We start from the raw sequence: 26,469 nt of genomic DNA on the forward strand, positions 1-26,469 counted from the left end.
TCATTGCGCTGGCATCTGTTTTTATTTTGAAGATTCGTTGTATGTAATTGAAAGATAGAATGATAAAGATAGACATTGTGTTCTCTTCCAGCACTTTGCCAAAGTGCATTAGGAGGAGGATGGATGGGAAGCAGATCAGCCTGGACTCAAGCCAGTGTTGTGATATGGCATGACTGTTGCAAGCAGCTGCTTGCCCACGATGCCAGCCTCTGCATTAGTGTTATGTGAATTTTTAAATATGTTACTCATTTTGTAAAGATTTATTGGGATGGGTTGCAGAGGGAAGGGGAGACAGGTCTATTGGCTGGTTCATTCCCCAACTGGCTACAGCTGCAAAGGCTGGACCAGATTGAAGCTGGGAGTTTTTCGTGCATCTGCCACGTGAGTTTAGGGTCCCCAAGCATTTGGGCCATCCTCTGCTGCTTTCCCATACACATTAGCAGGGAGCTGGATGGGATGTGGAGTAGCCAGGACTCAGACCAATGCCCATGTGGGATGCTGGTGCCATAGGCTGTGGGTTAACTTGCTGTGCCACAGTTCTTCCCTCCCTCCTCCCCCCTTATGTGAATTTGACTTTTCATGATGCCAGAGAGCTCCTGCCCTCACTTTTTCTTCAGGTTTTAGAACCAGAATTTTTCCTTTTTCCCCTGCCTCTCAGATTATTCTGTCTGTATGACTTAAAAACATGAGTGCTTCTGTTCTTTTCAATATGACCCACCTTACCTTTGACCTCTCAAACTTGGTGTTCCTCAGAGTTCCGTATTTGGCCACAGTATCATTTTTTACATTCTTCAAATGTTAATCCACATGATCAAAACCCGGAAACCATACCCTATCAAGACCTTGTTATCTCTTTCCTCATTGACATATTCCTCATGTTCTTTCCAGTAAGCTGCCATGTTTCTACCTTCATCACACTCTTCCTCTGCTCAGAAACGTCTGAGTGATTTCTGATTTCATCCATATGAGAGATCAGAGCTCCTGTTTTTTTCCAGTTTAACTTTCAGCCTTGTTACTTACCATCAGGAGAAAATCGTGAACAGGGTAACATACACAGGTCTTTTCCTCTCTTCTTAAATATTTGAAAAAATTTTAATTTTTCATTTTGAAATCATTTCAGACTTACTAAATAAATGCTATGAAGAGTTCTCCTACACCCTTCCTCCACCTTTCCCAATTTGTGCCATCTTAAGTGTCGATGGTACAGCTTTTCAAAACTAGAAAATTAATTTTGACAAGGGACTACGGATTCATTCAGATGGCACTCTTTGTGCCACATTTTTTTTTTTAATTTCTGAGTCTATGCAGTGTGACACAATGAATTTAGTTGTCATGTCTTTGTCTCCTTTAGTGTGGAACAGTCATTCAAACTGTCTTTCAGTCTTTTGAAACATACAGACAGGTTCTCAGTGTCTGATGTTTCTTCAAATTTAGATTATGCATTTTTGTCAAAAATTTAAAAATGCCATCTCCTTCTCAGTGTGTCAAATCAGAAGGCATAGCCCATTAATGATGATAGCTTTGTTCATTTGAGTATTATCAAGTAATACATGACTAGTGAATACATATCTTAAGGGGAGATTCTTTACAACTATTCTTCCAATCATACTTTCATTCAATAATTTTAGCATCATTTTGATAATTCCTACCAGTAACACTTCAACCTGTGGTGTTTGCCAAATAGTGATTAATAATATTATCTGTGTTTGTGGATGAATGGGAAGAAAACTGATCTTTGAATTGCATATTGTTTACAGTACAGATTTGCTTGAACTGTTGGTTATTCTTTCTAAAATGACTGTGTGTATCGACAATAAAAGTGAAAAGCAGCAGAGACCGTTGTCTGATACCTCTCCTTTGTGTCTTAAAGTCCACTGTCACCAGGCTGGGCCGATGGATTGACTTTGACAACGACTACAAAACTCTGTATCCACAGTTCATGGAGTCTGTCTGGTAGGTTTACTTCAGTGCTTATCTTAGTGAAGCTGTGTTGCACATGCGGGATAATTCTTTTGTGTTTTGCTCTTTCTTTCTAAGATTTATTTATTTTTTATTGGAAAGACCGATTTCCAGAGAGAAAAATATTCCATCTGCTGGTTCACTTAGCACATGGCTGTAACAGCTGGAACTGAGCTGATCCAAAGCCAGGAGCCGGGAGCTTCCTCCAGGTCACTAGACTTTGGGCCATCCTCTGCTGCTTTTTCCATGCTAGAGAGCTGGGAGCTGGATGGGAAGGAGAGCAGCCGGGACACTTGCAAAGGGAGGATTAGATAATTGAGGTTATTGCATTGAGTGTGGTATAATTCTTAAGCTTTTGACTCTGACATGTCTCTGTGGACATGTCCAGATCTTTATATCAAAGGACAGGAAGTCTTGGGGATACCAAAGATTTTGGATAGCGGATTTGCATTCATTAATAACAACTAGAGTTTCCCTATTCAGAGCATCTAAAATCAGGTTCTGTGTTAATGCATCTCAGAACAAAGCTCTAGATCAGAAATATTGAACAGTTGAGTGTGATTACATTTTTACCACATTTAGTAAAGCTAAAATTTTCATTTCAATAAATTAAACTTTTAAATTCACACATGAGTAGCATATACCATATTGACCAGTAAAACCATTGACCACAGTGGCCAGCTCTGGACTAGGGTGAAGCCATCATTCAGGGTGGCAGGAGTCCAGAGACTTGGGCCATCTTCTGCTGCTTTTCCCAGGCCACTAGCAGAGTTAGAGGAGGAGTGAAGACACTTGCATCAGATGCTGCTGTTGCATGTGGTAGTTTTATCCACTACACCACAGTAGTGGTCCCCAAAGTGTCACTTTGATGAATGGAGAAGCTAATTCATTTATTGTATCAAGCATATAGAATTAGGGTATGTGCCTGGCACCGTGGTGTCGTAGACTAGTCCTCCATCTGAGGCACTGGCATCCCAAGTGGGTTTCAGTTGAGTAGCGACTGTTCTGCATTGAATTTAGCTTTCTGCTGATGGCCTGGGGAAGCAGCAATGGACATCCCAATCCTTGGGGTCACCACATTGCAGCTGGAAGACCTGGATGAAGCTCCTGGCTGCCAGCCTCAGACCAACCCAGCTCTGGGACACCATCACAGATTTACACTTCTTTCTACTGGTTCACTCCCCAAGTGGCCACAACAACCAGAGCTGAGGCGATCAGGAGCAGGAGCCAGGAGCTTCCTCTGGGTCTCCCACGCAGGTGCAGGGCCCCAAGGCTTTGGTCTGTCCTTGACTGCTTTCCCAGGCCACAAGCAGGGAGGTGGATGGGAAGTGGAGCAGCTAGATACAAACCAGCCACCCGTATTGGATCCTGGCAGATGCAAGGCGAATATTCAGCCATTGGGTATCGTGCCAGGCCCCTAAAATATATAAATCTTAAGAGAGAAAGAGAATGTACAATAGAAAGGCAAAATTAAATAGTGTTCTCACCTCTGTATTTTCCTATCCATTAAGGTATGTGAGTAATCATCATGGGACAATATGAGGTAACTGTACTGTCACTGCTTGTACAGTGTAGTGGGACACTTAGTTTCGTGTACCCCATTTTTTTTTTTAAGATTTATTTTTATTGGAAAGGCAGATATACAAAGAGGAGTAGAGACAGAGAGGAAGATCTTATGTCTGATAGTTCACTCCCCAGATGATGGCAACGGCTGGAGCTCAGCCAATCAGGAGCCAGGAGCTCTTCCAGGTCCCCCACGCAGGAGCAGAATCCCAAAGCTTTGGACTGTCCTCCAAGCGGTCCAAGCAGGGTCGCTGAGATTAGAACTGGTGCCCATTTGGGATTCTGGGCATGCAAGGGGAGGACTTTAACCACTACGCTACCACGCCGGGCCCCATGTATCCCATTTTTTTAAATGTTCAAAAAAAAACTTTCAGCAGACTAGAAGAGATACTTGATCCTAATCCAGAAGGTTATTACTTTTTAAATTGCTTTGGTAATTATTTCATATAATGGACAGATTTCATTGAAATTTAGATAGTATACCAAATAAAAACAATGTTAAGAGAATATTCAGAAATGCCAACCTCAGGTTAGCCTGGCGACTAATGCCTGCTTGCCTGTGCTGTATCTCATATGAACACCAATTCGTATCCTGCTTCCCATCCAGCTCTCTGCTGGGAAAGCAGTCGAGGAAGTAAATCTTTCAAAAAAAAAAATCTATAAATGTTTTCAAGGTCTCATAAACCGTGAATATGTACGTAGATATGTGCAGATTTACATCACTGCTGTCATATTGGTGTGTCACTTGGTTTTCCCAGCAGCCTGTCATGAACTTCCGTGTCGGAGAGTGACATTTCCGCTCTCGTTTATGGGAATGGAATTTTTTCGTTATCTAATTGTTAATTTTCAACTCCTGCTAGGTGGGTCTTCAAACAACTCTATGATAAAGGACTCGTTTATAGAGGTGTGAAGGTCATGCCCTTCTCCACTGCATGTAGCACTCCACTTTCCAATTTTGAATCACACCAGAATTACAAGGTATGTGAAATTATGAAACGAATTAGAATTGAATGATTATCATCAGATTTCCATACAGCGCCAAGGTGGAAAGTTATCTGGAGTGTAAGTCCGACACTTCTTACTTAGTCCTGATAAGTAATACTTACCAATCCTTGGACAAAGAGTATATTGAGATTAAAAACACATGCACTATCTTCTTAAGAAATTTTATTTTTAACATAGGTTGAGAGGGATGCACAACCATGTGGGCCTTGATTGGGGTGGGGAGTGTTGCAGTATGGAGGAATTGGGGTGGGACAGATGTTGCCAGGTTTTGTTTATTTTTTTCTTCTATGCCCCCTGTAGGGGAGGGGTGGCACTCCTTGCTGTCAAACTATATCTGCACCCCAACATGGGAGACAGTCATCTGATGATACCTTAGAGTATTTCGAGCGTTGGTGTGGCTTGAGCGGTTTTCACAGTTCTGAGATGTTGTTGGCTTCATTGTGCTGGATTTGAGAAAATCTTTCTGTTAGTGACCAAGTCTACCTTAGTGCATCCACAGACCCAGGAACATGCTGTGAAGCTTGTTCATCCCGTTCTGCTTTCTGTCCTCTGACAAGGCACTCGACATCTGCTGGCTTAGATGAACTGGCTGTCATATTCCCCGTGTGCATCGAGGCATAGTGTCCACTGCACAGACATCAGCAATTGAGGAGACCCAGTCCTGACACATGCACTCCAAGGTTGGACCACATATCTTGTGATTTTCCCTGTGGCCAGGGTTTGAGTCCAGCCATCTAGTTGGGGAGTCCCCTAGGAAACCTCTTCCAGGATAACCTCAGACTGAACCTTGTGTATGCCAGCCAGTTGTGTCAGGTTTGGTCTATCACCTTCACCAGCCAGTGCACATACTGGTAGATGCGGCTGTTCAGTTCTGCCCCAGCTCCATCTCTCATGTAAATAGCCCGCTTGGTCCTCACATATACCAGTGAGAGCCACGTCCTAGTTTGGATAATACCTAATAACCCTCACCAGATCTGTTCCTAGTCCCAATTTTTGTGTGTGCCAGCCTCTGCTGTGACCTCATCCAGCCCAGGCCACATCTTATCTGGCTCACATGCACACCCACTGGGTAGCAGGCCATGCCACTTGGTTCAGCCAAGGCCCACATGATTTGGCCTGACTCAGTCATGCCCTCTGGTTTCCCTGCTCTAAACCAACCTTTCTCAGTTCTCTGGCTTACCTACAAGCACAGCGGCCCAGTCCAGAAGTCATTCCTCCGCTGTCAAACATACCCTCAGCTACCCCACTTCCAAAATCCCCAAGCCCCTTTCCCGGGCAATCTGCAGTCACCCCCACCAGGGGCTGGGGTGATGTGTCCCACCCTAGTGTTGCCCCACCTTCCTCATATATCTTTCTTTCTTTTTTTAATTGAATAGGTAACAATGCTGCACATTGGTATGGTTAACACAAATTTGGGTTAACCAATCCCAGATTACCTGCTAGCTACTGGGTCCTTCTCTGCTAGCAGTGTGACACTTGCCTTGGTACAAGGCAAGCTAGGCAGTTGCCAACAACTGGGGGAGTATGATTGATTTTACCATCTGGTGGCAGAAGCCACAGAACTTGGGCCATCTAATTCTACCTTCCTGATGAAGACGGAGGAACAGAACTTCCTTCCATCAACTGGTTCATTCCTCAGATGGCTAAAACAGTCAGGTCTGGGCCAGGCCAAAGCCAGGTGCTTCATCCAGGTCTCCCAGGGTCTGGCAGGGACCCAAGCACTTGGGCCATTGGAAAATGGCAGCTTTTCTGGGTCCATTAGCAGCAACCTGCATCGAAAGTGGAGCAGCCAGAATCAAACACAGCTATAGGGGATGCTGGCTTTGCAGGTGGCAGAGTAACCAGATACCACAATACTGTTTCCTAATCCATTCCTTTTAAAGAATGCTGGCTTGTTTGAAATTCTTGTTTTATGCCCAAGGTTTGGAAAGTATATTAGTGAAATTTATTCTTTTTTTTTATGGTGTGTGTTTATTTATTTTTTTACTCTTTCAATATATTTCCTTTTTAAAAAAATTCTTTTATTTTGGCAATCTTTACATAATTGATTAGGGCAGAAAGGGTCAAGTGCTACAGGAAAATGGGTAATATTATTGATATTTTAATATTATTAATATATTAATATTATTTATTTATTTTTTTCTGTATCCGGGATAAGGAAAGAGATAAAGGGAAAAGCCCCATCCAGCCTCCCACCCATCCCAGGTTCCCAACGTGGGGCACTCTCTGAGGGTCCTGCTCACACAGTTTTGATAGTTCAACAGTTCTGAATTGCTGCCAATCTCGCCACTCCAAGCATGATAAAATCTCTTCAGAATCCACTGGCTGACATAGTCTCTTCATGGTTGGGGTTCTGAGATCAGCAGTTCAGTTGGAGGGATCCCCAGAGAAACTTCATCTGAGGTGATCCCAGACCTGATTCTTGTGTGTGCTTGCCAGTACAGGGTCCGACACAGTCTGTTGCCCCAATCAGCTTATGCACATGCTGGTGGCTGCAATTGCTGGGTCAGTTCTGTTTCCAGCCCTGTCTTCCATGCAAACCAATGGGTGTTGCAGTTTAGCCTGATCCTGCCACTTCATACTCAGCCCTCACACAAACCAGTGGGAGCTGCAGCCTACTCAGGGCAATGCCCATAAGCCCCACCAGGCCTGCACCCTGTCTTGGTTCCCATGCTTGCCAATATGTACTGCAGACTTGTTCAGTCTGTCCCACATCCCATTTAGCTCTCGTACATGTCAATGGGCATTGAAGCCTAGTTCAACCTAACCAACCCTACTATCCAGCCCACACACATACTGGTGGGTGTCTTTCTGTCTAGCCACCCCTGCCCCTGTCCTAATTTTCATGCTCTCCAGTGGGAGTGATAACCCAAGAGGGAGGTGCCCACTATTTCCCTTCTAGGCCACTCCCACTTCCTGATTATGCACTCTCCAGGTGGTTTTGGAGTTTAACTTGACAGAATTAGCCCCCAGTGCCAGCCTCTGCCAGTTGATGCTGTGGTAAGGCTCAACCAATCCTTACCCACTCTAATTTTTGCTTGCACCAACAGAAACAATCAGTCCAGCCTGGCTTTTCCCTGATCTAGCTCACATGAGGCTCACAGGTGTTGTAGCCCTGCCTGGTCTGGTCTGCCTGCAACACAGCTCATGCTTTCCAGTGGGATTGGCTGTCCAGCAGAGGAGCCCTCCACATTGGCCCTATCAGCTTTGTCCCCTCCCTCCCTGGTTTTCATGTGTGCTGTTTGGGCACTGTGGCCCAGTCTGGTACAGCTTACCTCTGCTTGGCATTTGCCATTGGGTGTTGTAGCCTGGCCCATCTCCAAATCCAGCTGACGCTGGCGAGGGTTACAGCCTAGCCCAGCCCAGCAAGCATCCAATCCCAGCCGTAATGTATATTGGTATACCTGGCCCAACCCACACTGTATTCTGGTGCTCAGATTTGCCAGTGGGTGATGTGAACTGGTTCAGCCTGGTCTGCCCCTGACCTATGCCAAATGTATGCCAGTGGGTACCTTTCCCTGGCCTGGTCTGGGCTGCTCCCTATCGTGGTTCTTGCACTCACCTGCAGGGACTGTATTTTGCCAGAGGAGTTGCCCAGGTTCCTCATCAGAACCTCTCCCAATGCCAGATTTTGCGCATACTGGTGGGTCCACGGGCGAGCCTTATTTAGTTCACCTCCTGTCCTAGCAGGAACAGTGGCTTTTTCTGACTGGCCTTCAACCCATTTTGGTTTTCACTATTGGATGTGTTAGTCCAGCCAAGGCTTGTTCATACCCGGACACTATTCACACATGGCTTGGTAGGGGCAGAGACCTAGCCTAGTCCATCCTACATCTACCCTGGTCCTCCAGAGCACCAGATGGTGCTGGAGTCTGGCCTGGTTAGGTGTACCCAGCCCCAGTTCACACTTGTGCCAAGGGAGACTGCAACCATGTCCAAACCAGAACCCCACCCCCACTCTAGCCCCAGCACTAACCAGTGGGAACCCCAACTCAGTGTATCTTCTTGGCTCCCCAGCTGGGTCTGTTTCCAGCCATATATTGTGCTCATGCCAGTGGTTGCTCTGACCCAGCTTGGCATAGCCCCTCACCTGTCTTGGCCTTTGCCTTAGATGCTGTGGCCTAGTATCCCTGGCTCATGCAGACCAGTAGGTGTAAGAGCCTAGCTTGGCATGACCTGTGCTCCATCCTGATTTCTATTCTTGCTTGTGAGCTAAGGTTTGCTCGGCCCTGCCAGGTCTGCCCCCTTCCATTTGCAGCTCGACCCACCCCACATCCTGTTTTAGGATGCACATTCCGGTGTTGCTGCCTTGACCTGCCCAGACTGTTGTTGGTTCCTTTACCCATAAGTGATGGCAGGTTCCATAGTCACACCTAGCTCAGCCCATCACCACCCCAACTCTTGAGCTAACCAGTGAGACTTGTATCTCCATATTGTTATTTTCAGACTTCCCCAAGAGAATGTACCCCCTGATCTGATTCTCTTGCGTGTTGGTTAGTGTCTTCACCCTGCCAGGTATGACCCATCTCCTGTTCCACCACTCAGTCAGGTACTGGTACCTAGCCATGGCTGTCAGTGCTGCTCTATGTTGGCAGCCCATCTCAGTCTTACCATGTGGCTTGATGAATCAGTCTGGCCCAAATAGAACTTATGGACTCTCCCCTCCAAACCCTCAGATCTCAGTCCCCATGCTTGCAAGCAAGTTCTGTGACCCCATCACTAGGAATCACACAGAATTCATCCCTCACCTACACTCACACTAGCCTTTCTCCGAATGTCCCTAGGCAGCAATTACATACTCTGAAAAACCTAGAGCTCACCCAAAGCCTAGGAGTCTCTCACCACGTGGCAACGGTGCCCAGTGGCTGAGTCCTGGGCATTGGGTCCAACCTGGCCCCGGCACTTTCTGCAAGCGGGTCGCCAGTACTGAGGAGGGCTGCTGTCATCTGAGTCGCCAAGGTCGAAGAACACTTTTCATATTATAGGATGCTTTCACATATCCCATTTGATACTTGCAAATCCTGTTTATGTAGGTAGGGCGATGATGCTTATATTTGGTTGCATTTTTATGTTATACTTTTTTTTTAGTAGTCAATGCCGTAAAAACTTTATAGATTTTTAGATAATATGCACAGATATAAATATATTATTCATTAAATACAAGATACTTTTTTCATACTTTGTTTTTATGAGATATATTTATTTTTTACTTGAAAGAGTTACAGAGAGCAGAGGATAGAGTTGGAGAGAGAGGTTCCATTTGCTAATTCACTTCTTAAAATGCTACAGTGACCACAGGTAAGCTGGTCTGAAGCTGGGAGCTGGGAGTCCCACATAGGTACTGGGTTTCAAGGCCTTGTGCCACCTTCCATTGCTTTCCCAGGTCATAAGCATGGAGCTGGATGGGAAGTGGAGTGGCCAGGACTAAAGAAGCACCTGTATGAGATACCAGCATTGCAGCCACGGTGCCTCCTTGCTCCATCATTTCTTAGGGAATTTGGTTTGGAATCTAAAGGTTCATACATAGCAATGAACAAATGATTTCTTGGGCTCCTTTTCCTAATGGGACTTTATTCAGGAGGCAGTTGGTTTGTCTTGAGAGGTGATCCATGCTGTCTTTCAGCTATTTATTTGATATATTTAGAAAGCCAAAAAACACATCAGAGACTGAAATTGAGCACTCCTAATGTGTTAGTCCACTGCCCAAATGGCTACAAAGGAAGCCGGCAACTCAACCCAGGGCCCACAATGGAAGGAAGCCAGAAGCCAGAACCAGAACTAGGACTCAAATCCAAGCTCTGCTACTTTAGGCATCTTAGTTATCAGCTCTGGTAGCCATCCCAAGAGCTGTATTATTTTTAACTTTTTGTGTTGAAACATTCTCGTGGAGTTGGAGCCAATCTTCTTGTATTAAATGAACTGAATTAGTAATTGGCTTATTGCAATTTCAATTATATGGTGATTTTAGTATGATTCTTTTTTTGATCGTTAAAGGATGGAAGATCTTCCTCTCTGTATGTCTGACTTTGCAATAAAAATAAAATAAATCTTTAAAAAAAATAAAAAGGAAAACCTTTTTCTAGAACAAGTTATTTTGTTCACCCAACACTTAGTGTAAATTAGGTAATAATCCTAAAATGTTTTGTATTGATGGCTACTAAATTAAGGAAAATTTTATTTAGAATTTGTTGCTTCATTTTTTTTTTTTTTATAATAAAATTTATTTTGACATTCTTTACATACTTAGTTAGAGTAAGAAGGTTCAAGGGCTACAGGAAAGTGGATAATACTAATATGTTTTCCATATTGTTACCTTCATGTTTAAAAGGGGGGTATTAAGGGAGAAGGCCCACCCAATTTCCCACCCTCCCCAAGTCCCGGGTGTAGGGCATGCTCTGAGGTTCTTGCTCAAGTGGCCCTGACATTGCAACAGTTATGAATCGCTGTCAATCCTGCCGCTCCAAGCACTATGAGGTCTTTGAAAAATCCACTGATTGACATAGTCCATCATAGCTGAGATGGTTGGTTGACCCGTTCTGTCTTCTCTCTTTTCTTCGTTAGGGTTCTGAGTCCAGCATTTAGATTAGGAAGATCTCCAAAGAAACTTCTTGTATGTGCTAACAAGTACAGGGCCTGGCACCGTCCATCGCTCCAATCAGCTGGTGGTTGCAATTGCTGGGTTAGTTCTGTTTTCACTTCCGACTTCCACTGGAACCAATGGCTGTTGCAGTCCAGCCTGGTTCTGCCCAGCACATACTTGGCCCTCACCTAAACCAGTGGGAGCTGTAGCCTAGTTGGAGCGACCCACAATAACCCCCACCAGGACCGCCCCTACTCTGGTTTGCCAGTAAGTGTAGCAGTAATCCAGTCTGTCCCACACCCCATTCCACCCCAGCCGCTGTTTAGTTTTATGTCCTCCCGTGAAAGTGGTAACCCAAGAGGGATGAGCCCACTATTACCCTCCCAGGCCTCTCCCACTCCCAGATTCCAATTGATGCTGCCCAAACAAACCTCGCCCACTTTAATTTGTTTGCACCAGTAGGAATAATCCGCCAAGCCCGGCTTTTCCCTGATCTAGTCCACACGGGGCGCACAGGTGTGGTAGCTCTGCCTAGTCAGGTCTGCCCCCATCCCAGCCCATGCTCTCCTGCGGAAGTAGCTATCCTGCAAAGGAACCCTCCCTTATTCCCCTGCTGGCTCTGCCCACTTCCTTTCTTGTTCTCAGGCTGGTTGGACGCTGCGGTCCCCTCCGGTACAGGCAACCTCACCTCGGCATTCTGTATTGTGCACTGGTCTTTGTTGCAACCGAACCTGGGTCGACCCACACTGGTGCTTGGATTTGCCAGTGGATGACGTGGACAGATTCAGCCTGGTCTTGCCCCCACGTCTGCCAAGTGTATGCCAGTGGGTAGCTTTCCATGGCCTGTTCTGGGCTGTTTCCTATCATGTTTCTTGCGCTTACCTGCCGGGTCTGTGTCCTGCCAGAGGAGTTGCCCAGGCTCCTCCATCAGAACCTCTCCCAATGCCAGGTTACACGCTTGCCAGTGGGTCCCTGAGCCAACCCTACTCAGTCCACCTCCTGTCATAGCAGGAACTGTGGCTTTTCCTGACTGGCCTTCCACCCAATCTGGTTCTTGCTGTTGGATGTTCCAGCCCAGCCAGGGTTTGTCCATACCTACGTATGGCTCACACATGGCTCAGTAGGGGTTTGAGACCTTGCCTAGTCTATCACACATCTGCCCTGGTCCTCCAGAACACCAGGGGGTGTTGGGGTCCGGCCCAGTTCGATGCATCCAATCCCAGTCCACACTTGTGCCAAGGGAGACTGCAACTGTATCCAGATCAGAACGCAGCCCCCTTCCAGGCCACGCGCCTCTTTGTGGGAACCTCAGCCCAGCTAGGGTTGTCCCCTTTGCTCCCCAACCAGGTCTGTTCCCAGCCATAGCTCACTCGCATGCCAGTGGTTGCTCTGACTCAGCTTGGCACAGCTCCTCACCTGTCCCAACTCTGCCTTAGACACTGTGGCTTCGTGTCCCTGGCTCCCGCAGACCAGTAGGTACAAGAGCCTAGCTTGGCATGACCTTTGCTCCCTCCTGGTTTCTAGTTTTACTTGTGGGCTAAGGTTTGCTCATTCGTACCAGATCTACTCTGTTCCCTACCAGTTGACACGCTAGCCAGCCGTTGGAGCTACTTTTGTAGGACAAGCCCCAAGCCCAGGCTTCTGCATGGACTGGTACTTGGTGCCCAGCATTGTTAGTGATTACAAATTTTGCAAGGAAAAGTTACTGCCTGTTTGAGGTCCGAGAATCACAATGGGTTCAACCTGGAGCTAATTAAGCAGCGACTGAAAGAACAAAATCCCCAGAGCTCCCCAGCCGGGCGGCCAGCAGGCGGAGCCTGGCGCCAATGGCGCACTGGCCGCCCGGACACGGCTCACCATGTGCCCATGGCGGCCGTCCGGAATCCAGGCATGAGACGCCCCGTCAAGGTCGTGCCCCTCCCAAATCCCCTTCGCCGCCCGGTGGGTGCCGGACCTGCCCGGTCCCAGAGGCCTCCCCCCTCGGTCTACTCACCCCAAAGGAAGCAGCCTCTGGAACCCAGCAGGCCCGGACACGGCTCACCATGTGCCCATGGCGGCCGTCCGGAATCCAGGCATGAGACGCCCCGTCCTGAGACCCACCACGCTTCATTTTTTTTTAAGATTTATTTATTTTTACTGGAAAGGTAGATATTATGGAGATAAGGAGATACAGAAAGATGTTCATTCACTAGTTCACTCCCCAAGTGGCAGCAAGGATTAGAGCTGAGCTGAGCTGGACCCAGGAGGTTCTTCCAGGTCTCCATGTGGGTTCAGGATCCCAAGGCTTTGGGCCTGCCTCTATTGCTTTCCCAGTCCACAAACAGGCCACTAACATGGGAAGTGGAGCATCCAGGGTATGAATCGGTACCCATATGGGATCCCAGTGTATGCCAGACAGATTTTATTCTGTAGAAACAGTTCTTTTTTACTTACATGCCTGTATGGATGTATAAAGTGGTATTTACCTCATTAAATTCCAGGATGTTCAAGATCCTTCAGTATTTGTAACTTTCCCTTTGGAGGAAGATGAAAATACATCTTTAGTTGCCTGGACAACCACTCCTTGGACTCTGCCTAGTAACCTTGCACTTTGTGTTAATCCGGATTTGCAATATGTGAAGGTTAAAGGTGAGTATTAGCCTGATGAATTATGACTGATATGAACATGATGATAATTCTTACATATTGGGAAAGTGTAAAAGTTTACATTCCTTTTTTTGGTGTAACTAATTCTTTTAAATGATGGTTTAATCAGAAAAATAACTTGCAAAACTTTTTTCCATTTCTGATCGTCAAATAGTACACAAAAGTTTAAATAGTACACAAGCATTAACAAGTATGGATTACAAATTTATCATTTGATTGGCATGTTCTTTAAATGTCCCTTATATGATGTAGTCCCTTTTAAGATTCAGTCATGGTCGTCACATCAGTTGGGAGAATTGGTACTGGAACCTGTGAGTTTTGTGCTTTTCAGATGCTGCCTGTTATGAGTGCTAACACAGGCTTAGGCGGACCCTTTTCCTGGAGCTTGATTCTTGATGAACAAATAGAGCTTTAAATTTGGATAGTTTGTGTGGAGATTCGCTTGGCCAGAAAAATACAAAACCTGTAGTTGAGCTGTAGTTGAGAAACATTTAGGTGGCTCTTCAGAAAGAATCAGTCTATAACCCAGCACCTTAATTTCTGGGTATTTTCTCCAAATAATTGAAAGTAGAGGCTTGCACAAATATATGTATACCCGTGACACTTACAGCATCAATCACAATAGCTCAAGTCTGCAAGCAATACAAATCACCATAGATAAATGTAATATACCATACACACTCAATGAAATAATATTGAATTTGAACAGGAAAAGAATTCTGGCACATGCTCCAACTTGAATGAACTTGGAATGCATTCTGCTACATGAAATGAAGTAATTGCAAAGGGGCAAATAGTGTGTGGCCCCTTTTACACGAAGATTAGTCAAACACGATGAAAAAGAATATGTGGTGGGGATGGCCAGAGCCAGTAAAGGAAGTGGAGTTATTGGTCACTCTGGGTGAGAGGCCCTCTGTCTCCTCTTTCCTGGAGCCTCTTCTCAACAGGATCCCACAGGCCTCTGCTGTCCCAGCTACCCCGTTGGATGTATTCTGACAAAGGACATATATTATTCCAATATTCGTACTCATGAGATTTTGAAAGCAATTTAAACATTGATTTGTTAAAAGTAACTTCTGAAATCCTATCATGCTATATAAAAGAAAAATCTATGGACACTGGTTGGCGTATAAAAGATATTCATATTATATTAAATGAAAACAAGTTGCAAAATATATGGAGTATTATCTCACCCAGATTTAATAAGAATTTTTAAAAAGCCATGCACACTATCATGTTGTTTGTTAGTATATGCTTAGGAAACTATCTGGATGAGCAGATACCTAAAGGAGAATGTTCGCGATGGATGGGGGTGGGGCAGATTGCAAGGAACTGACTGTGAGCTACGTGGTTTGTCAATGAGATGAGCTATAACTTTGCATAGAGAAAATAAAGATTTATTTCCTTAGAAGGACGATCAACCGCCTGATTGCATTTTGTTTTTTTTTTTTCTGTGTTCGGGAGGTAGCGTATCATAGCACTGTTTAGGGTGTTCCTGTTAGGGTGTCTCCTGGGCGTACTTAGCCACAGGGGACCTGGGAGCCTCGCAGGAAGAAATCTTTGTGCTTGCCTGTGTAGAGTTGGTCAGATCTGAATGTCACTGAGGTCCACTCTTGCCCTGTTCTCGTAGATACTGCTCGAGGGAAGTTCCTCATTTTAATGGAAGCCAGATTGTCCGCCCTCTACAAATCGGAGAGTGACTATGAGACCCTTGAAAGGTGAGTATTCAAACCAGTGGAGGTGTGAGTCTTCAGTTTGAGGGGGAAAAAAAAAAGACAGAATCTTTATTATCAAAAAGCCGTATTAGTCAAGTTTAGTTTTAAATACTAATACTTAAGACGTTCACATTGCGTCTTGCAACATTAATGACTAAGGAGCAAGCAGACCACAGTGAATGGTGCTTTGATGCACAATCTCAATGCTTTTATGTTAATCTAAATTTAGCTTGCCTTTCTCCTTTTTTCAAGGTTTCCTGGTTCCTATCTCAAAGGCAAGAAATATAAGCCCCTGTTTGACTATTTTGTGAAGGTAAGTTTGGGGTCTCGCGCAGGCGCTGTCCGCATTCATTTATTTGGTAACTGGAGCAATGTGAGGAATTAAACCCGCGTTGTCTTGTTGTTGCATTTTCCGTATGAATGCAGCTATGGTATTAACACACTTTAGTTGTTCCATCTTCTTGGTTTACAATTAAAATTGTGTGGAATTTTTTTGAAAATACATCTCAAATGATATAAGAGGTTGCTTTACATTTTATTTTATTTGTATATCCATTTCTCATTGCTTATGGTCTGCATTTTACTTTGTAAATATTTTGAATTTGGAGAATTTTTTTTCTGTCATTTATTTTACAAATTTCAGATCATGCTTGGGTAAAATGTTTCACGTAGATTTCATTCCCAGGAAGGTAACAGAGTAGGCATTTTATATGTGGGTATGGTATCATGACAGAGCTCATGCATTTAACAACTTATTTTTTTTTTTTATTTCCTAAGATGCATTTTTATTGGAAAGGCAGATTTACAGAGGGGAGGAGAGACAGAGAGAAAGATCTTCTGTTGATTCACTCCCCAAGTGGCTGCATTGGCCAGAGCTGAGTCGATCTGAAGCCAGGAGCCCAGAGCCTCTTTCAGGTCTCCCATGCGGGTGCAGGGTCCCAAGGCTTTGGGCCATCCTCTCTTGCTTTCCTAGTCCACAAGCAGGGGACTGGATGGGAAATAGGGCTGTTGGGATTAGAAACGGTATCCACATGGGATCCCAGCACATACAAGGTGCAGACTGTTTGCTGCTAGGCTATCTCGCCAGACCCCAAGCTTGTAATGTTAGTGGTATTTCCAGTTGATTATAATTTGCACATAACCCGTAACACCATTAAGCTATGTCAAATAGCCTCTAACCATTAAGATTCTTTCTGAGGTATCTGACGCTAGGAGTAAATTTTGGGCAAGGATTACAAATTCTTTGACTTAGGAAAAAAAGCCATTTTATGTGCACCTTTAGTACACTTCCCATGAAATACTGCGTGTATCTGAGGTGACAGAGGTGGCCTAGGGGACAGTGCTGAGGCTCATGGGATGTCTGGACGAGGCCCCAGGAACAGGGACCCAGTGAGGCCTTCCTTGCTCCACACTCAGGACATGTGACATGCCTGTGAGCTCATTGTGCCATCTGATCCTTAGGATCCACGTGGTATCCTCTCTTTACATTTGAAGCTTTGAAGACATGCCTTTTCCCACTTTCCATATCCAACTTTCCAAAATATTTCAAGGTGATGCAGACTACCATAATTAAAAAGCCATAGTTTTCAATTTCAGTTTCAAATTCCAGAAAAATAAAGTGCCAAGTTGTAGTTGAAAGGAATGTTATAATGTTATAATGGAACCAAAAGGTCCTTGTTGCAGTCAAGTCCAAACTACCACCACGGCTGACATAAGTTTTGAATTAGCTCATCTGTGAAATGAAATTAGAGCCAGAAATATATTTTAAGGATGTGAATACTAATATTTTTTGCCACAGGGTTATAGAAACTCAAGGTGAAAGCCACTTAATGTCAAGTTTTTTCTACTGAGGCAGAGAGGACAACAAATGGCCAGTTTGGTTAAAGCAGAGTACGATGAAGTAACAAGGGTAGCTCTCCTAGCCATCCTTGACTGCTTTCCCAGGCCACTAGAAGGGAGCTGTGAGGGAACAGGAGCAAGCGGGACATGAACCAGCACCCACATGGGATCCCAAGTTTTTACTTGTACAATGAAATACTTCAAGGCAAAAGAAAAGCAAATTGTGTGCAGTAATTGAAAATGTATCTGGAAACGAATTATTTAAAAAGTATACATTTTTTATGATTGATGAAAACTCAAAAATAGAGCCTTTCAGAGTTACAGGTAGGGCAATGCAGAGAGGGACAGAGACCTTTCATCCACTGGTCCACTCCCCACATGGCCACACATCCGGGGCTGGACCAGACGAAAGGTGGGAGCCAGGAGCTTCGTGTATGTCTCCCGTGTCAGTACACTGCTTTCCTAGGCATAGTAGCAGGAGACTGGATCAGAAGTGCTGCAGCCAAGACCACTTGGTGAACTATTTCTAAGTGATGAATCATTTATGGCAAGGAGGTATCATATACTTGCTTTTTTTTTTTTTTCCAACCTGATTAATTCTAATTCTGAAAAATAATTTTACAAGCCATACAAGTTTTTGCCATGCTCTTACTGGTAAAGCTAATATAATGGTATGACAAAGTGTGATGAATTCTTTTCCAGATGAAAGAAAATGGTGCTTTCACTGTGCTTGTCGACCACTATGTGAAGGAGGAAGAAGGGACGGGCGTGGTGCACCAGGCTCCTTACTTTGGCGCTGTGAGTAGCAGGAATGTTCAGACTTATTTGAGGGCTAAGTGTCAGTGACCACTTTCCATGGACCTTTGAGTCGTAGGTCCCATCATGCTGGACCACTTTTCTAGCTCACTTTCCACAGGGTGGCCTGAAAGTTTTGAGCATATTAGTGAAAATAGTGAAATCTGGGCCAGTTGAGGGAATCTTTACAGGTCACAGACGCTGCTGTGTCTTTGTATATTCAAGGTCATCTTATAAGCAAGAAATGCCTGCCTTAGGGTATAGAGTTTGCTGAGTTTTCACTAATGCCTAGAAACTTGCATTCATCAAACACAAATTGTCCTGTCAGCTCCGCTGTGCTGTTGGCCAAATACTACATGACCAAGAAAGCCTGAACCTTCCCTACACATTATACTATATCTTGTTTTATTCAGCATGATTTTTTCTTTTTCTTTTTTTTTTTTTTTGAAGATATATTTATTTTTATTGCAAAGTCAGATACACAGAGAGGAGGACAGATAGAGAGGAAGACCTTCTGTCTGTTGATTCACTCCCCAAGTGACCACAACAGCTGGTGCTGCGCCGATCCAAAGCCAGGAGCCAGGAACCTCCTTCAGGTGTTCCATGTGGGTACAGGGTCCCAAGGCTTTGGGCCATCCTCGACTACTTTCCCAGGCCACAAGCAGGGAGCTGGATGGGAAGCAGGCCACCGGGATTAGAACCGATGTCCATATGGGATCCTGGCACGTGCAAGGCGAGGACTTAAACCACTACACTATTGCGCTGGGCCATGATGTTTTTCAAAGATGCGTTCTATTTCATGTAATTTTTACATAGATAAAAGCACCATAGCATAGGAATTAATGGCATGTGCTTGAGAATAAATCAGTTCTAACCTTTCTCCTTGACCCTGACTATTGGGAAGTTAGTTCCTGGGCAAGGTTTTCAAGTTGCCTGGATAACCTTCTGTGTAAACCTCATGTAGTAGACTCTTCTTGTTGGGATAACTGTTTGGACTAAGCGAATCATGCACAGAGTATTTAATGTCTGATTCTTAGTGAGATGCACAAACAGGCTTAATCACTTTATGAGTGAGAAAGTTTTGCAACATGACTGTTCTAAGAAGCCACAAACTAGGCTCAGTGTTACCCTAGTGGCTAACTCCTTGCGTTGTTCACACTAGAATCCCATATGGGCTCCACTTTGTGGCCTGACTGGGCCCTTTGCCAGGCAACTCTCTGCTTGTGGCCTGGGGAAGTAGTCAAGGACAGCTCAAAGTACCTTTGTGGGAGACCCGGAAGAAGCTCCTGGCTCCTGACTTCGGGTTGCGTCAGCTCTGGTCATTGCAAACACTTGGGGAGCAAATTAACTGACAGAAGATATTTCTGTTTTCCCTCTCTGTAAATTTGACTTTCCAACAAAAAATAAATGTTTTTTTTTTAAAAAAAATCAAAAACCAGTCTGTCTAAGATTTATTTGAAAGGCAACATGACACAAGTCTTCCACCTTTTGGTTCACTCTCCAGATGGCCACAGAAAGCAGAGTTGGGCCAGGCCCCACTGGGAGGGAGCCAGAAGACCCCTCTGGGTCTCCTGTGTGAGCAGCAGGGACTCCAAGACCTTGTGCTGCTCAGGTGCATCAGAGGGGAGGTACTTGAGGACTGTGGGCATCCCAAATGGTAGTTTAACTGCTCCACCATAACACCAGCCACTTCGTTTAGTCTTTCCTATTCTTCAAGCTTTTTTTTAGAAATATCAAGTAGACTGCTTTTCTAAGCCACAAGAGCTGGATGGGAAGTAGGGCCACTGGGATTAGCATTGGCACCCCATGACATCCTGGTGTATGCAAGGTGAGGACTTCAGTTGCTAGGTTACTATGCTGGGCCTGGATTTCACTTTTTCAATGGCTGCAAAAGCTAGAGCTGAGATTTTCAGAAGCCTGGAGCTTCTTCTAGGTCTCATTGGAGTGCAGAGGCCTAAGCATTTGGGTCATCCTCTGCTGCTTTCTCAAGAGCCTTAGCAGGGGTATGAATTGAAGGTGGAGTAGTGCACATGAAAACTCATGCTCGTATTGGATACAGCTCCATCAAGGCTTAACCTGCTGTCCTTCAGCACTGGCCCAATGGCTTTGAATTTTAATGTAGCTATCATACCATTGTTATTTCTATGTAATAATCAGTTTTTAAGTATTACTTAATATCCAATATATGTATTCAGATTGATTATATTTATGAATTTTAGGAACTAATCAGATATCAGCTTAAAGATTTATTGATTTGAAAAGTCACATGAAAGAATAAGTAGAGGTAGAGCTTCCATTAGCTGATTCACTCCCCTCCAAATGCCTGCGAACAGGCATGGTCGGGACGGACCCAAATCGGGAAGCTCCGTCTGAGTCTTCCAACTGGGTACTAGGGACATAGGTACTTGAACCATCCTATGTTTCTGCCCAGGAGCAGGGACCTAGACGGATCAGAAATGGGCACCACAACAGGCAGTTTAGCATACTCTACTCCAGTTGTTAATAATGTTGGGGTCTGTTGCTATGGTTACTTCGCTGATCATAAAAAGATCATTTTTTCATTTTAAAATGTAGATTGTTTTCTTTTTTTTTCTGGAAGATTTTATCTTGTTTATTGGAAAGGGGGGTATTTCTCTGTGCCTCAGTTTTCTCATCTGTAAGATGAACTTGATGGCTAGTTTATGCAAGAGGTGTATTTGGTGAAAATTTAGTTTTTTCTCTGTTCTCCAAAAAGATCAGATGAGCTAGTGTGGCAAAGTGCTCAGAGTACTGACTAGCAATTCTTTTAAAAGATTTAAAAGATTTATTTGATAGAGTTAAATTAGGGAGCAAATGAGACGAGAGATCCTCCATCCACTGGTTCACTCTCCCAGGTGGTTACAATGGCCGGAGCTGGGCCAGGTCACAGCTAAGAGCTTCTTCTAGGTCTCCTGTGTGGGTTGCAGGAACCCAAGCACTTGGACCATCTTGCTTTGCTTTCCCACTCACATTAACAGGATGTGGCAGGCGGCAGCTTTATCCACTATGCCTCAGTACTGGCTCTTGATGTGCAGATTTCTAAGTGTGAAATAATTATTGTTGACCCACTTTTTTTTAAAATTATTATTTTTTTTATTTTGACGATCTTTACATAGTTAATTTGGGTAAAAAGATTCAAGCGCTACAGGAAAGTGGGTAAGATTATCATTTCCATATTGTTTCCTTCATTGTTGACCCACTTTAAATTCATTCCTAAAGCATCATGAGGCATCTGTGCCATGTGAGGTACAGTTTATCTTTGTGAAAAAGTGAATGCTTCATATCAAATGAGTATTGCCAAACTTTGGGCTATAATTCATCAGGACGTAAATCCACATGTACAGTATATGAAATTAACGTGCGTGTATTTGCTGTTTCGATTGTATATTTGTGCTACTGCTAAAACACGGCTTTGATTTAGTTCTAAGTCATTGATATGTGTCATGTGTCTTCTCACTTAGTGGATAGTCTGCCATATGTGGGAATCTCTGAAATGTTGCCTGCAGATATCGGGAGGAATGACCTAGTCCCTGTCCAGATGTGACTGTTCCTTGAATGGTCCCTGTGTCACTTTCAGTTGCGGGGATGAAGTTGATTGTAAGAATAGTGAAAAATTCTTTAGTATTTGTCGATCACCTCTTGCTTTCCTCCTGCCTCTCATTCGTACTTGAAATGTTTCATTTTTTTCTCCCACCCTTTGTCTCTTCCCAGGATGACTATCGGGTCTGCATGGACTTCAACATCATTCAGAAAGATTCACTCCCCATTTGCCCTGTGGATGCATCAGGCTGCTTCACCGCGGAAGTGGCCCATTTTGCAGGACAATATGTTAAGGTCTGTAATCTGTGTGGCGTAGACCATGCCTATCTTTCTTTTATCAGTCAGTTTTTCTTTTTTCTCTGTTTGGAAAGTAATGCAAGTTCTAGTTAAACTCCATCTTTTGTAATTGTATTGTAATTCACCTAGAAAATAACTTTTGGGCATTTTTTTTGGCATGTAAAATGATGGCATCTTGCGTTTTTAAAGGAAGATGCTCTGGTTTCAGGTTAATACTCAGACACTGGGCTCTGATTTCCGTGTCCTGCAGCAGCTTTGTGACCTTGGAGTTATCTTTCCTGCTTGAGAACTTCACTACCTTAAATAGTATAAAGATGCTTCCTGCTCTAAGTAGCTGAGATACAAAAATACAACAACAAAAAACGCCAGTGGTTTATCCTCTTGAGGGAGACAGAGAACTGATGTCTGCAAATACTCGAAATGGCCAGGTCTCCCACCTTGGTGGCAACGACCCAAGTTGTTGTGCTATCCTCGCTGCCCCCCAAAGTCTGATTAGCAGAAAGCCGAAATTGAGAGCAGCTCTAGGGCAGGACCTGGGCTGCCTGGCACATACACATCTTTAAAAAAAAAACTCCTATTTTTATTGGCAAGGCAGATGTACAAGAGAAGAAGATAGAGGTAGAAAGGGAAAGATCTATCCACTGGTTCATTCCCCAAGTGGCTTCAATGGCCAGAGCTTGGCTGGTCTGAAACCTGATGCTTCTTCCGGGTCTCCCACGTGGGTGCAGGGTCCCAAGGCTTTGGGCTATCCTCAACTGCTTTCCCAGGCTGCAAGCACAGAGCTGTATGGGAGTGAAGCAGCCGGGCCATGAACCAGTACCCATGTGGGATCCTGGCACTTGCCAGGTAAAGATTTAGCTGCTGAGCGAGCCACTGTGCTGTGCCTACTACATAGGCATCTTAGTCACAGACCAAACACCCATGGATAGTATTTTAAAATGATATATGTGTAGTTTGTTCCTTTGATTTGTGACAAAATACCAGCTATTAATAGTATAATGATGTTAAGTATTTCAGGAGGTTTGGCAAAATCTTAATTTTCCAACAGGATGCTGATAAAAATATCATCAAGACGTTGAAGGAAAAGGACCGACTTCTTGTTGCCAGCACCTTCACTCACAGCTATCCTTTCTGCTGGAGGTCAGGAAACAAAGACTGGGTGTCCGTGCCTTTGCGTTCATGGTGTCCGGCTTGAGGCGTCCTTGGCAGTTGGTGTTCTAAAGCTTGCCCTCTTTGTTTTTAGCAAAATTTTCAGTTGTCTTCCTCGGGAACTTGGCGAGAAAGAACAGAAATACGTAACTCTTTTTGTTGTTGCAATGGGTTTTAATTGAGACATTTAATGTAGTATCCAGTTGTGATACAAGATCTTTTTTGTGACGATAGAGATGAAAATTGAAGATTCAGTGAACTCAGTTTCAGTTCCCACACTTTCTTTGTGGTGCTGTCGGTTCATTCCTTGAACCGCTATCATGTACAGAATTTTATTTTCCTTTCTGTTCTTGTTGATTTTGTTCGTTTTCTCTTGTTTTGACCTCAAAAGACTGGATTGTTTCTGTAGTACAAATGCTTCTTAATGGACAGCCAGGTAGCTAGTGGTGATGTGAGCAGCAGTCTATCATTGCTTGTTCTCCCTGGGAAACACTTCGTGGTCTGACTTGCTGTGTCTGCATTTCTGCTCCCAGGTCAGACACACCCCTCATTTACAAGGCAGTGCCCAGCTGGTTTGTGCGAGTGGAGCACATGGTGGACCAGCTGCTGAAGAACAACGACCTGTGCTACTGGTGAGCAGAGTTGAGCCGTACTGCAGTGCAGTCAGTGTGCTTCACACTCCTCTAGCATCGTGATAATTTTAACAATTTTAGTGATAATGTTTGGTCGCATGTGTGGTTTTTTTTCCTATGTGTTGAAGAACACAAAATAAGTAATATTACACAATGAGTAACCTTTTTATTGCTAAAGCATTTATGGAAGTGTTATGATTTTTTAACACCATGGAAATGAACAACTGCCATTCCTTTAGAGTATGGGATGGAGTGACTTCGGAGAAAATCTGATTGCACTGTTAGCTTAACTTGAATAATAATCATTTTCAGGGTGAGCATTATTTTCAAAGGTACTTCCCAGCCATCTGTACTTTCGGTGCCGTTCAATTCCTGGGAGAGATATCTCTTGCATTGAGTTTTACGGATAGGCCTCAGCACAGAAGTCTTTGCTCTACCAGCTAATATCTGACCCATAAGAGATAGCCACGGAGGTGTCATGTCAGTGTGTAGGTGCAATATAACGCAAGGGCTTCAGACAATATACTCCGAAAGAGTGGTTTCCCCTGAGCACTTAAAAGTTTATTCTTTACTTCGCACAAGGACCCAGTTACACTAAACGTCTACATTTAATGTTTTAAGAGTGACGAGTATTTCTGGACAGTAAAGGAATGGCATGAAGCTGTCGTCTGAAATTTTCTAGGAATGTGATCCTGATTTCTTAGAAAAGCAGTTACTCTGTTTTTAAAACTAGCAAGCTCATTATTTCTAATGAGTGGGACTAGGTATTGCCTATTAGTAAGATAGCTTCGAAATGGGTCCCACCATAGGCAGTGACCTTTACACTATGGCGTGATAGCTGCAGGGCCAAAGAGATGAATTGGGAGAACTTTAGGACAAGCTGCTCAACCTGTGCTTAGCGGGGATTCTCCTAGGAGAATAAGAAGAAAGATCAGGGGTGAGGAGGTTTCTGATCAGACAGAAGAAGGTTTGAGCATGTGTGGACTGAAGGCAGGGCTGCACAGCCAAAGCAGCTGGATAAGGACACACATGCTGAAAAACTTGCCAGGGATGACAGAGAAGGCTGGAGAGGGCCAAGAGGCAGCCATCAGCTGCCCAGTGTATCAGGAATCCAGCTGAGCAAGCTTGGTAAAAACACAAAGAGCCCAGAGCAAAGGCCAGAGTGAGCAGCCAGAGCTTTGTGAGCCCCTGGGGAACACACAGGAAGTGTATTTTAAAGGGAATCAGCTACAGACAACAGGCCTTGTTCTTTGGAAGTGGGTTTTATGTCACGGGCAGTGATTCTGTTTTTCATCTTTTTGTTTTAATTAAGAAAAAAAAAAAAAGTGATCAGCTACAGCACAGACTTATGCTAGTGCCATCCATTCAGAAGACATTTCCTAGTTGGGAATGTCCTGAGCATTGGGTCCACAAAATGTGAAGCAAAGACTTCCACGTATCAGAGCAGAGTGGCCTGTGTATGTACAATTTTGCCTTGCTGATGTTTGCCTAATTGGTTATCTGATCTGTTTATGACAGGGTCCCGGAGTTTGTGCGAGAAAAACGATTTGGAAATTGGCTGAAAGATGCCCGTGACTGGGCAATTTCCAGAAACAGATACTGGGGGACTCCAATCCCACTGTGGGTCAGTGATGACTTTGAAGAGGTAAGACAAGCGGCGTCTGTGTTGATTGCTGCTGCGGCACTGTGTGCCTGCATTCTGAATGTGGCGTTAAGAATGTGCTCTTTTTCTTTTCCACTTTTATTGTTCTTTACTAGAATCATGACATAAAATAAGAATCTGTTTAGAGTTTTTAACTTCACCCTTATCATGACTAAATGCAAATTTTTTAAAAGATTTATTTTTATTGCAAAGTCAGATGTACAGAGAGGAGGAGAGACAGAGAGGAAGATCTTCTGTCTGATGATTCGCTCCCAAGTGGCCGCAATGGTCAGAGCTGAGCCAATCTGAATCTAGGAACCAGGAGCTTCCTGCAGGTCTCCCACGCGGGTGCAGGGTCCCAAAGCTTTGGGCCGTCCTTGACTGCTTTCCCAGGCCACAAGCAGGGAGCTGGATGGGAAGTGGAGCTGCCGGGATTAGAACAGGCACCCATATGGGATCCCAGTGTGTTCAAGGCCAGGACTTTAGCTGCTAGGTCATGCCACTGGGCCCAACCAAACTCGGTTTTTTGAAAGATTTATTTATCTTTATTGGAAAAGCAGATTTTTCAAACAGAAGAAGAGACAGAAAGATCTTTCATATGCTGGTTCACTCCCCAAGTGGCTGCAACAGCCAGAGCTGAGCTGATCTGAAGCCAGGGCCCAGGAACTTCTTCTGGGTCTTCCACGTGAGTGCAGGGTTCCCAGGGGTAGTGGAGCAGCTGGGATGGAAGCCAGCAAGTGCTTGCAAGTGAAGGATTAGGCGGTTGAGCCTTTGGGCCAGGCCTTTAAATGCAGTTTTCTGTTTATTTTGTTGTATCTTATTTGTGATACAATTCCGTAGGCTTGGGGATTTCCTGTACCCCTCCCTGATTTCCCTTCCCCTACCACTTTGTTTCCCCTATATTATTACAATAGTATAGTCCTTTATAAGTCCATTGTTCGAATACTTAAGTGTATCCTGACATCGCAGGCACGGACAGTGGCAGACAGCCAGAATCCTATTGTCAAGATATATGTAACAGTTTCATTGAGAGTCCATCTTTGATTGGAAAATAGAGGTGCATACTGCTTAAATACAGTTTTAAAAGTG

General features: G+C 44.4%; 1 protein-coding gene across 8 annotated transcripts in view; it reads left to right on the forward strand.

Moving 5' to 3' along the window:
* Positions 1-26,469, forward strand: part of LOC121167658 (isoleucine--tRNA ligase, cytoplasmic) — a 72,646-nt gene that overhangs the window by 6,722 nt on the left and 39,455 nt on the right. For all 8 annotated transcript variants that reach the window (XM_040997209.1, XM_040997208.1, XM_040997207.1 and 5 more), the window contains 10 exons: positions 1,871-1,953; positions 4,383-4,500; positions 13,588-13,735; positions 15,384-15,471; positions 15,721-15,781; positions 18,010-18,105; positions 21,832-21,954; positions 23,006-23,097; positions 23,640-23,738; positions 25,257-25,383. In XM_040997209.1, coding sequence (XP_040853143.1) covers positions 1,871-1,953; positions 4,383-4,500; positions 13,588-13,735; positions 15,384-15,471; positions 15,721-15,781; positions 18,010-18,105; positions 21,832-21,954; positions 23,006-23,097; positions 23,640-23,738; positions 25,257-25,383 — 1,035 coding nt within the window. The remainder of the gene's footprint in view (positions 1-1,870; positions 1,954-4,382; positions 4,501-13,587; positions 13,736-15,383; positions 15,472-15,720; positions 15,782-18,009; positions 18,106-21,831; positions 21,955-23,005; positions 23,098-23,639; positions 23,739-25,256; positions 25,384-26,469) is intronic.

The sequence above is a fragment of the Ochotona curzoniae genome, unplaced genomic scaffold (genome assembly GCF_017591425.1).
Source record: "Ochotona curzoniae isolate NIBS_2020 unplaced genomic scaffold, NIBS_Ocur_1.0 patch416, whole genome shotgun sequence".
Lineage (NCBI taxonomy): Eukaryota > Metazoa > Chordata > Mammalia > Lagomorpha > Ochotonidae > Ochotona > Ochotona curzoniae.